Genomic DNA, 13,473 nt, shown 5'->3' with positions numbered 1-13,473 from the left:
ATTTATACTGAGCATTATAATGTTTTTCGAATAAATAAATTTATAAACACATTTATCCTTTTTCTACTACAATTACATTATAGTTCATTTAATTCTATTTTACAAAAACTACTTAAATATGTATGATATACTTAATAATAAAAAAAAGATAAGAACTTTTATTAATGAAAGTAATGACGAAAATAATATTCAACCACTATAACCCTGATAATAATATATATAATACGACTATCTTTATTTTAATTTATTTTATTCTTTTTATTAAATTATATTATATTAATATTTCTTATAAATATATATAATTAAAAAAACAAAAATTAAGTAGAATATTATAAAATCATTTCATTTAGAAATTGTATTATGAATTTAAGATGGAAGTTATAATTTTCAAAAATTATCATTCAAAAATAAAAAATATTTGTATTTACCTTTAGTATATATAATTCTTCTTAGATTAAGATGTACATGTTGATTAGTTATTTTAAATATATTATAAACTATAAAAATTTGTAAGTTCCTATAAAACAGATAATCCGTCTACTATAGTTAACAAAACACAAAATATTGTGTAAATTATATTTTTTTCATCCATTTCAACTCTTATTACGTTATAATAATTAATGCATTATCAGTAATTACCATTTTTTCCAAAATATAATGTTTTTAAAATTATAATTCATACTAATATATCATTAAAATTAGTAATTAACTTTTTAATGTATAGAACAGTGTTATATCTATATTCTCGAAAATCCATATTCCATATAAATGCAATGTTTCAAAATACTAAGTTATTATATCTATTAATTTCTATTTTAGTATGAAAAAAGGTTTTAAAAAAATTATTTATTTACTATATTAAATAAATAATATATATATATTAAATATTTAATAATCAGGTCGAATTCTATTATTTTCCTAAGGTTAATATTTTATAATTATCAATATTTTTTAAATTTTTATAATATATTTTCAAACTTATTTTTCTTAGTCTGTGTAGTAAAATTCACTATAGTTATATACATTTTATTATGATTTTACGAAAATAATAAAAAATAATAAAAAAAACAAATTAAATACGTTAATATAGTATACAGTATCATTAGGAGTATATTATATTATTGTTAATTTATTCATAATGTATATATTTCAGTAAGAAATATCTATAACATGGAACAAAAAATTATGTTTCTCTTATTTATTAAAATCCTGGGGTTTATCCTTTTAGGTTCCATATATCATTTTTATAATGATAAGGTATGTTAATATTATATGAAGATATTTCCATTCTTTATATTTTTAGTTTTTTATTTTTATTTATACTTTTTTTTTTACCTTTACATTAGTTATTGTTTCAAATAACAAATATTTGCTTATGTTTCTTTAGATTTCTCTTAATAAATTAATGAATGAGAATTGCAAAATTTTTAGAAGATTTGATACAAGAAATTACAGATTACTATCAAAGTATAAACAAAATAAGGACTCAGATATGTTAGGGTTAAACGATATACCAATTAATGGAAAGCCAAACAAAGGAAAAATCAAACATTCTACAAGAAGTTCATTAAACAAGGCACAATATTATACAGAGGTTATAGATTATATTAATGGAATGTTTGATGGAAAACACTTTCATTTTGAAAAAAAGTTGATAAAAAAAAAAGATTATGATGACTTTCTTGAAGAAAAAAGGAGAACTCGTGATATAGCTTTAAAAAAAATAAAATTTAGAAATTACGGTTTTGGAGCCTTTATATTTTTTCATTTCATTGTGTTGGGAATAGGATTACCCATATTACAAGGCTTTAATAAGTTAAAAGATGCAGGAGATTGGCTTAAAACTTCATTAAATCTGAGCAACATATGGGAAGCTGTAGAAGGATATCTAGGTGAAGCAAAATATTATTTTTTTCTAATATGTTTTGGTGCAATTATCGCTATATTAGCCATCATAATTATAATATCAATTCCTAAAATCTTAAGTAATAATGAAAAATATAAAAGAATTAAATATATGAATGAGTAAAATGAATAATTATGAATATGTATGTTATTTTAAGGAATATATTACTATGAGATAATATCTGTAATATCATTAGTTATATATTTTTAATAAACATAGCTATAATAACTATAATTTTACAAAAACATTGTTGTATATCTGGTCTTTCTAGTACACAACAGCAAAAAATTACATTTTTTTTTGTGAATAAGAATATTCTAATATTTTCGAATTCGTATTTTAAATTATTATTTAAGTTCAATTATAAATTTATGGAATAATATATACAATTATTAATTAATATTTATATCTATAAAATATATATATTTACGCTTTCAAAAGTATATAAAATAGCAAAATATATATAATTTTATATGACTTTGCTAATTTATATCTGTACTTAAATTTTCTACTTTATATTTTATATTTTATATTTTGTTCTAGTCTAAATTTATTAATTGTTCAGATTATTAAAAAAATGCATTATTACTTTCAAAATGAAAATAAATATGTCTTGATTTGTAACTAATAAAATGTATAGAATGCGGTTTCTTAAATTTAAACGTATATATATATATGTATGCATATATATTTTACTTAGGAATAAATTAATAATTGTTCTATGGATATGTCTTATCTGAAATGTGTCGTAAACTTATTTATCCTAATAACTTCCTTAAGTGTAGTTTTTCTTTTTTTCATTATATAAATATAAAGTTATAAATATATAATAAAATAGTATCCTTTTTAATTATGAATTGTTAATAGTAATTAAATAACTCTGTGCTTCTATATATCCACAGTTGAATTAAGAATTGAAAATATTATTTTATTATTATACTTAATTGGTATGCTAAATGTTCTTATAAAAAATAACTAAATATATATTACATGAAAAATTTACAAATAAATAATCTATTTCTTCTTATTTTTTGAGTTATAAGATTAATTTAATCAATTATATGAATTTACACAGAAGGAAAATATATAATAATTCATATTTTTTCTTTAACATAATAGCAAAATTACAAGTTGGTAAAAGCATCTATATCAAGTTAAATAACTAAAATGTTAAAAAAAATAAGCATATGTTTTCTACAACTATATAACAATGCATTGGTATTTATTTATATTTTTGTTTGATATTTTTTTGTCTTTAAATATATTAAGTAAAAAGTTAATATTCTTTTAGTGATATATATAAAATTTATACTGAAATTGTCAATCTTATCGTAAGTATAGCATTCACTTTTTAAATACAATTTAAGAAAAAAAAAGAATTTTTTTTTTTTTACAAATAATACGTAATTACGCAACAATTTTTATTTTAGTTGCATAAATTTTTCATATGGTGTATTTAAAAATTTAATATATTTTTTTTTTACAACGCTTAATTGGATAAATATAGCACAAACGCTTTCCATACAAAATTACAAGTAATTTTTATATATAATATTGGATTTCTTATATATTCAAATGAAAATTTTATTATGATATTAATATAAATTTTAGTGACCTTAACTACATACACTTTAAAAGGTATATTATTAGCCAAATAACTAAAGAATATAATTTTTTTGTAAAAGCATACTAAGAATCTAGAGCAATTTAGATCAGTATATAATTCAAATTCTTCAAGAAAATAATGAAAATATTTCTAATAAGAATTTCAATCAAAAAAAAGTTTTCCTTTCCTTTTTTTTATTGATTAGTAATAAATAATACTGTATTTAATTAAAATATTTTCATATAGTTAGATAATATATATATATATGTGGAATAATTGTATGACCATAATTTTTTTTTTTAAATTCTTTTTCCATATTTATTACTGTAATTTTAAGATAACAAGTATACCATGTATTTTTTTTTTCTTCTATGATATATATAATATATTTATAATTATAGGACATTTGCGTTTTTATTTACGAAGAGTAAAAATAATAAGATTCAAGATAATTTTCTTATTAGAAATTTTTATATTATACAATATATTAGTATTTTTTATTTCTCTTAAAAATACGTTTTAAATATTATATATTATATACAATAGCATATTATTTATTCTTTTTATGTTTTCTTATTTATAAAATTGGTATAACTTCTATATTCATACATTTTTTTTATAATCCTTTTATATATCTTAAATATATTCACTTTCGTTCCTTTTATTTGTAATATTATATGAAAGCAATCATTTTTGAGATTATGCAATTACATATAAGAATTTGTACTAAATTTATTTTTAATCAAGCATTTTATATATATATATTTTTTTTTTATTCATAAATATATCATAAAATATATGTTTATTCACATATTCAAAGGAACAAACATTATGGAATTCATGAATATTAAATATATTCATTAAATAATAATAAATTGTGTTATGTTTGGATTCAAATTATGATACTATAAAATCATTGTACAAAAATATTATGCTCACTGTAACTTTTAAAAATATACACAAATTGGTCAAAACTCTTAGTAGCAATATAATTTTTAATTTATTAATATATAAATAATCCATCAAATGGTACAGACATTTTTTATATATATAATAATATTTATTTTATACAATAAAAAAAGTTTATCATAACTGACATTATTTTTCTACTATTTTAACTATCATAATAATTAATATTATTTATCTAATAGAAGAAACGCTACAAAAAACATTTATAAAATAAGAATTGTTAATTTAAAGCAACCTAAAATTTTCTGGTTAGCTTTAGAATATATATTAATATACGTTTTCTAGATGTTATACATTCTTTTATGTAAGTTCAATAATTTTATCAACGACGAATTCTTTATTTGATTTTAATTTATCTATTATTCTTCTATGTTGCATTATTTTTTTTTTCTTTTTTAAAAAGTTTAAAAAAAAAATTTTAATATTCTTTAAATAATAAATTTAAATATTTTCAGTATTAATAGTTTAGCTTTAGTTAAATTATTTACTAAATAGTTTTCCTTTTTTATATATAATTGACATACAATGATATTATACTGAGTGAATTAAAAGATATTTTTCATTTGTAAAATTTTATATGTTCTTCGTCTATTAAAATTAAATATATTATGTGTACAATAAATATTTAAGACTAATATAAGCGGATTCTTATATTATTTATCGGGTTTAAATATTGACATTTTTATTAGTTAATATATAATAATATTAGAGAGGTACACAACGACAACAAAATCTAATTCCCTCATTTTTATTAAAATCTTTATATTTACTCTTTTAATTTGGATATATCGTTATAAAATTATGTAGTATATTAAAAAAATTTCATATATTTTTTTTCTCTAATTATTTTTATTTTGGTACATTTTTTATTTTTGAAAATGCAATTTTCTTAGTAAGGATGTATATATCCTTGTAAATAATAAATGTTTACATTTTTACTTTTGTTAGAACAACTATGATGAAATGTTCAAAATAAAGTATAATTCTCATGTTCATTTAACATTAACAACTAATCGACTACTAGTGGAGGATTCTGTACATGTTATATCAACTGAGGTTTCATCAGGTAAAAAGGAATATACCAATTTACTACATGAAGAGGAAGGTATATCTAAAAGTTATAAAGAAACTATACCAGAATGAGATGTTTTAAAAGAAAACTGATTAAATATGAAGGAGCGGAATAAAGTAGTTAACAAAGAGAAGTTTTCTATACTTAAGAGTATAGATAGATGTTTTGAAAAAAAAATATTACACATTTTACATTTTTTACGTGAAATTAGGAATAACCCTAAAATTAATAAAATGACTGAAAATAGAGTGATAAATGGGAATCTGAATATATCAGAAGCTCCACCATATTTAACTTTATTGATAGAAATAGTAAATTCATTAATGGATGGAGTATATACTAATAAGGACACAGAAGCTTTATATGTTGCACTTAAAGTTGTAAATACTGCAATTTTAGGATTTGTAACTGTCTTCATTATATTAGATACTTTTTATACTTTGATAAAAATAGTAAAATATGAAGTAATAAAGGTAAACAATCCAAATATTTGTTATGAGTTAAGTTCTTAGATAAAAAAACGCTCCTAATATGAAAATATAACTTATATAGTATATGTCAGGATATAACATATACAAGAAATGTCCATACAGTTACTTGATTTTTAGCATACCACCTACATGTATATAACTATTTTAATATGATATCTAAAAATATATTTTTTTAATTCTTAGTGAATATGATTCTTTTATTTCTTATATATTTACTTTAAATAAAGATTTTAAGGTAATTTAATATTAAGACTTAATGCATTTGTGTTTTTTTAAGTACATTTCTATGTTAAATAAATGTGTTTATATAAAATTAATATAAAAAAGTGTAATTAGTATTATATAGTTTAATTAATAGAAAAATACATATTGTTATTTGAAAAAGTATAATAGTTTTGTTTTATTTGCCTTTACTTTTTTTTCGTTCAAGATTATTTTTTCGGTGTCCAATTAAAAAAATGTATTATTTGTTTTAAGTTAATTGTACATGTCTTTTTTTTTTGTATATAATGAAAATAAATAGATGTTTTTATCTGTTTAGTACAATGTAAAGGTAAATATTTTTTATGTATAGTATTATCATATATATATTATAATATGCTACTATTTAAAATAATATAATATAAGTTTAAATTTTCAAATGGATTTAATTCTAAAATATGAAGATAAAATACAAAATCATTGCTTTTTAAAATGAATTATTTATAGTTTTTTATTAATTCTGAGAATTATATATTCTTCTAGATATATGGGATAAACTGACACTCCATATTTTATTCACATTAAATAGATTTTTAAGTAAAATCTATAAGAATTACTTAAATATACATTATAAAGAAATGTTATAGTTGCTTTCACTACTTTTTTTTTTTTATTCCAACAAATGTAATGAACAATTAAAACTAATACATTAGTAACGATAATCATGAAGTTTCTTCTTTTAGATGTGTAATAATAATAATTTTGTAAAAAACAAATTATATATATATATAAGTTCAGTTACCAATGAAATGAACAAAAAAAAATATATTTATTCCCTGTAATTCCATAAATACTTATGAGTAATTATTTTTACATTTGTTATAATATATATATTTTTATATTTATGTGCTAAAAATATAATTACCATGGACTTAAATGTGCTTAATGACATATAAAATATGCGATAAATACTATTAATATTTTGATATTAATAATTTTTTTTTTTTTTAATTAAAATTAATAAACATAAATATATATTAATTGTACTCTACTAAAATATCATCTCGTTTTTATTATTTTGATATCCTATAATAGGTTTGAACAATTATATAAACATATATCTATAAAATATTTAATTAATAAGGAGTTGAATATAACATATCTCCTGCAAGTAATTTATGAGCTGCTTTAGATGATTAATTTAATATAAAAATTTTTCTATCATAAATATGAAAATATATGTTTTACTTATGTTTGGATTTTCTTTTATATATCGAATTTTTGTACGTCTATTATCAATGTGCATGGAATTAAAGGATGTATATATTTTTTTATTCATTTATTTATATGTGTTATAAACCACCAAAGGTGAAAATAAAAAGTGGGGAAGGAAATTTTAGAAAACTTATAAACTTAATTATAAGAACATAAAATAAGTTTATTTTAGTATTTACTTTCTGGTTAATATTAAATATTATAATATACTATTAAAATAATTAATTTTATGCATGCCGTATATATATATTTATTTATTTATTTCAAAATAATATAAAATAAAAAATACTTTTTGTAACATAGTGAATTCAATTTTACATAGCACATTTTTAACTAGAAATAATATCATCCTTAAAAGTTCCCCTGTATATTCATTTTTGATAGTTCTCAATATATATCATAATAGAAAATGTATAGTAACTTTTTCATTATTACAAGTTTTACTTCATTTCCTGTATTTATTTATACAGTTAATATTATATAACAAACTATTTTATTCCATAAAATTATTTGTTTTATTAATTCCATTTAAACTATTTATTTTAATAAAAGATGTTTAAATACATTTTAGAACACTTTTAAAAATTCAATATGTAGTATATTTATTGTTAGGAATTAAATAATTTAACGTTTTCATTTCCACATTAAATATTCTAGTAACATATATTATATAAAAGAATGTGAGTTCTTAAAAAGTGGAATATAAGGAACAACTTTAATATTTGTTTGGAACTATTAGATTATATTATTTATCATATTCTAGATGAATATTGTGTAAATGAGAATAATTATAAAAATTAATTTATTTATCTTTATCTATATTGGGCATTTGATTTCGAAATAATAAATATACAATTTATAAAATTCACAATGCATTTTCTAGTATCTTAATAATAATATAATATAATATTTTAACATTATTTATGATTTTAATTATCTTACAAACTATTTTACATAATACTATTAATTCCAGAATTCATTTATGGTTATAATGTGATATCAGTTAAAAAAATTAATATAAAAAATGAACTTATTTTTTATAGATTTTGGTTCATTAAAATGATCTTTAGAATTATATATTTATTTAAAAGCTTTTTCATTTTAATATAAAATTATGCGTTTTTAAATAAACATAGTACTTAGAAAAAAAAACAAAGAAGTAAAAACACAAATATATAATATTAATATCGTTAACAAAATGATAATCATTTATTTAGTTCATGTTAAATAATTCATATAATTAGAATATAGTATCCTATTTTACTTTATATTATAAGAAAATGCATATATATATAATATATTAATCTTTTTAAAATAATGCGTAATAATTAAATAAGTTATAGTTTTCTTATTTTTAAAACAAATTAGCTAACATATATTAAATATAATAAGTAAATGCTCTGAAGGATAACGTTATTGTTATTATTAATATTTAGTTTTATTGCATAAAATGTATTATACTGTTAAAATTATTTTTAGTAAATTAATGTTTTTCTATTATAAAATTTTATTTTGCACTTAGAGTCTTTGTTATATTCTATGTTAAAAAATAAAATTATAGAAGCATTCTTCAGTATTAATTAAATTTTTTATATTAATTATTTTATAGGTATAGTACTGTATTTAATTTTTTAGAAAAATTATATTATTTTTTTTTTTTTTCTATTATAAAAAAATTTTAGGGCATTTAATTTCGTATAATTTTTATGTAAAATTCTATGATAGTATTGATATAGAAGATGGAATAGATATTTCCTATGACAATATATCCTTATATAAAAATATTTGTTCCGATAACATCGGTAATATATAGGGAAAATTTAAGATAAATTTTTATATATTATATAAACGTGAAAATAATAATTTGTGCAGTTAAGATAGTTGTAGTTATATGATATTTTTTTTTGATGAGAAAATAGTAAATAGCCCACTGTAAACAATTATCTTATTAAAAAATATAAGACATTATTAATATAAATATAAAAAAAAAATGATACTCAAATATATATATGCTTTTTAATTAGTTATATACCGTATTAAAATAATATATTGTATATAATTTCAATAAAAGAAGTAATACAGACATTAATAATTAACATTATTCGTAAAAAATGAAATAACTACATAAATAGTATAACATAAAAGATAAAAAAATAATAATAAATATGTTATTGTGAAAATTATTACTTAACGAATGAATGATAAATAATAGTTTTGTTTATTTTATGAAAGAAGCAATTCTGTACTTTATTCATTTGTTACTCAATCAAAATATATAATATGGAAAAATTAAAATTTCCAAGAAACTATAGTTCTATTAAGTAAAAAATATTTTAAAATCAATTTTTTATTTATTTTAAATGTCTATTTTCCCATGTTCCTGTTTGTTCTAATAAGATTCATTCTAATTTATATGTAATTAACATCTATAAATGTTCAATAATAATATTAATTTAAAGAGGACAAGTTTAATAATTTTATTTCCCTAAAATTTTGCATAAAAAATTGAAATGAATATCATCAAATAAAGAAAAATAACATAAATTACAAAATAAATAAAATAAATAATCAAAATATAAGAATCGTATAATACTAAAAACACACATAATTAGTGATATTTTTACTTACATAAATAAAAAAAACAAATAATTTAAAAATGTAAATTTTCTAATAGATCTTAGGAAAAAGTAATTATGCAAGAAAACACTAAAAACATAAATGAACTATTTACATTGTGAAAGATAAGAACAATATTAAAAGAATACCTATAGATCAAAAATGAGTAGAATATAATTCTACTATTATGTACATATTGAGAATTTACATATTTATGTATATTCATAAACATATAAAATTATATGTATACTTAAATATCGGAATTCCATGTAAATATATAAAAGTATTATTCTATAGTTTTATCTTAATAAGGGTTTCGGAATACCCTAATATAATTCAACTTGTTATTTATACACTTGTACATATTTTTCCATAATTTATAGAAAACATAAAATACAGTTAAAATAAAAAATGGAACTAATACACAATAACCTTGCGGTAGAATATTTTCATATCCTAAAAACTTAGAATAATGTAATACAATTAAAACCTTTGCGCAAACAAACCAAGTTATAATTGGATAAAAAACTATAAGGAACCTTAAGGATTTCCGCATATATGAACCACTAAAATTACTTGATTCTTTATATTCAGTATCTAATAGTTTTAATAGTTGCATTTCATACATTTCATCTATTTTCTTTAAAGGCTCAAATATGGGTGAAAACATAATTTTTTTTTTTTGATGTATTTTTTTCCTTCTTGGGTGATTTTTTTTGTATATTTCCAAATTCTCTATCATTATTATCATACTCTTTTAATGAGTTAGATTGTTTTTTAATTTTTCCATGAAAATTTCCTTTTAAAGTTAATTGTACATCTTTACGATTTTTGTATATTTTTCCACACAGTAATCTGAGTATCCTTACATCTACTGTATTACTAATAATGATTTTCTTATTCCATGATTTTCCAGTACTTGGTTAAAAATTAGCGAAAATTTACATTCTAAAAATTATCTCTATTTCCATATTAACAAATCTTTATTTTAAAATGAAAATGTGGGATTATAAAAAAAGAATAACAAATATAGAATTTAATAATTATCCTACCTTATAGGAGTTAAGATATATCCATAATATTAGGGCAAATAAGAAAAGTTTAGAGTAGAAGAATTTATTTGTTTGTGCCGACATTCCAAAATTTTTTATAAATTCTAAATCTTTTGAGATATTAGAATTTCTATCTATATAACTTTTTCAGTAATATACAATAGAAGATATTTTATAATTTCTCTTTATTATTTCTACAACTTTAAAATTTTAAAATTTTTACCTTTCTTTATTTAATGATAAATATACCATATATTCAATAGTAAAAACGGAAATAATGAATCAAATAAAAATATGTTAGTAAATTTTCTGCATAAAAATATAATTTATTAAAATTATAAAATAGAGAAGGATTTTTAAAAGCTTCAAAAATATGTAATTATTGCAATTAGACTTCTTGTAAAAAAATTAATTTATAATAATATAACGTCTATGTAATAAACATATTTTTTAAAGTGGTTATAAAAATAGATAAAATTTAATAACGTTATATGACATTATATATAAAAGTTAACCTAGAAAGCATACCACTTAAAATTTCTCTCTTGCGATTAAAATAATAATAAATATTCTGAAGTTAGCTAGAGGCATACTTGCAATAAATTTTTTAAATATTTTGCAGTAAGCATAATATAATTAGGATAAAATATATATATAATATGTATTATTTCATAAAATTCAAGTAAAAAGCAATATGCACAATATGAAAGAATTATATATACTATGCAAAAGTGCTTAATATAATGGTTTCGATAAAAAATATATTGAGGTTACTTTTTCTGTTGTATAAGATAAATTAATGTTCTGTTCTTTTTTAAATAATATAAGAAATAATTTTCTTATGCGGTTTAAATATTCAGAACCGTTAATATGAATTCACGTGTTTTAACAATATAAAATATTAAGAAAAAATATTAAAAATAAAAATTTTAATAATAAAGTATTTTTTTATAAAATACTTTGGATTATAATAAAAAATATAATTCAAGATATATATATATATGTTATAAATAATTTTATGAACAAAATAAAATGATCATTTAATGATGCCTTATCATGGATTTATTTCCTAGTTTATGATGTACAATAATAAAATACTTATAACAAGATAGAAAAATGGCTTTACTAGGATACAGTAAAGCAAATACATCACAGTTGCGAAGTATAAAAAAGCGATTCACAGTAATTTTCAATAAAGAATGATTAGGTGAAATAATATATATTATTTTTAAAATATAGTACTAAAATGTTATTAATTTCCTCACTTATTTTATAAGTACAGAATGATTTACTTATATACATTGAAAGAGTATATATATATATATATACATATCCTACTTATTAAATATATTTTCTATATAATATATTAATAATTACAACGACAAATTCCACTTTCATACATTTAATGTGTTTATAGTAAATCGTACATTGCACGTTTAACTATTTCATTCATTAATATATACTTATATATATTTAAATTGTAAAAAATAATTTTTTTTTATATTTAGAGAATTAATTATATATCAGGAGATATAAAAAAATGAGTTCCCTTATTTTATTTTTTATATGTATTGTATACATAATAAATCTTATATTAATATTAATGTATTTATATTTTATAAAGTAAGATAAAATATGACGAAATACCTATGATAATTTAACGGAAATATCATTTATATATAAAGCTCAATAAAAAATACCCTCATAATATTTATACATAAAAATTAATGAATTTTTGCTAACTTACTCATATATAGCCATAGTATTCTTGTATGGATAAAATTTTTTTATTTTTTAAAAACAATGAAATTGATTTGTATGTAAAAATATTTTTTCATAAAATTTTCTAAAGATAATTCTCTCAAATATATAAAATAAACTTATATTTATGGAGTTCTGTAATATTTATTATTAGTTTACATTTCAAACTGTAATAATTAAGTATCTGTCACAACTTTCTTAATGATTTACAGTTCATAAAGAGAGTTTCATATAATAAATCTTTACTTTGGATAAAACATAATTTAAAAAAGTTCAATTTTTCTTGAATTCTATATATAATATATTAACTGTTACGCTAAATTCAAAGAAGTAGAATACTCAACTTTCATTAATAATAATATTGTACTTCATTTTTGTTGTTCTTCATATAATGTTATATGTATTTGTTCAAACATTTTGTAAATAAAAATTTTGACATAAATTACTTTAAAGATTATTCTGATTTTCTTAAAAAGTAAAATTTAAGAATAATTTTTCTTTTTTCTAGTGCAATTATATAACAA

General features: G+C 18.2%; 1 protein-coding gene and 2 pseudogenes across 1 annotated transcript, besides 2 other annotated features; 2 read left to right on the top strand and 1 right to left on the bottom strand.

Moving 5' to 3' along the window:
- Positions 1 to 1,170: 1,170 nt before the first annotated feature.
- PmUG01_01033000 (fam-m protein) lies at positions 1,171 to 2,029 on the top strand (the record flags this gene model as incomplete). The annotated part of the gene is made up of 2 exons (XM_029008560.1): positions 1,171 to 1,257; positions 1,388 to 2,029. The coding sequence occupies 2 exons, from the start codon at positions 1,171 to 1,173 to the stop codon at positions 2,027 to 2,029; spliced, it is 729 nt and encodes a 242-aa protein (XP_028860108.1).
- A 3,400-nt stretch (positions 2,030 to 5,429) lies between these two features.
- On the top strand, positions 5,430 to 6,065 carry PmUG01_01032900 (annotated as a pseudogene).
- Positions 5,430 to 6,065: a sequence feature (Plasmodium exported protein, unknown function, pseudogene).
- A 4,375-nt stretch (positions 6,066 to 10,440) lies between these two features.
- PmUG01_01032800 lies at positions 10,441 to 11,272 on the bottom strand (annotated as a pseudogene).
- Positions 10,441 to 11,272: a sequence feature (Plasmodium exported protein, unknown function, pseudogene).
- Positions 11,273 to 13,473: the final 2,201 nt, after the last annotated feature.

Source organism: Plasmodium malariae (genome assembly GCF_900090045.1).
Source record: "Plasmodium malariae genome assembly, chromosome: 1".
In the NCBI taxonomy this organism is placed as follows: domain Eukaryota; phylum Apicomplexa; class Aconoidasida; order Haemosporida; family Plasmodiidae; genus Plasmodium; species Plasmodium malariae.
Note: the sequence above shows the minus strand (reverse complement) of the source record. Positions and strands in the feature narration are given on the sequence as shown.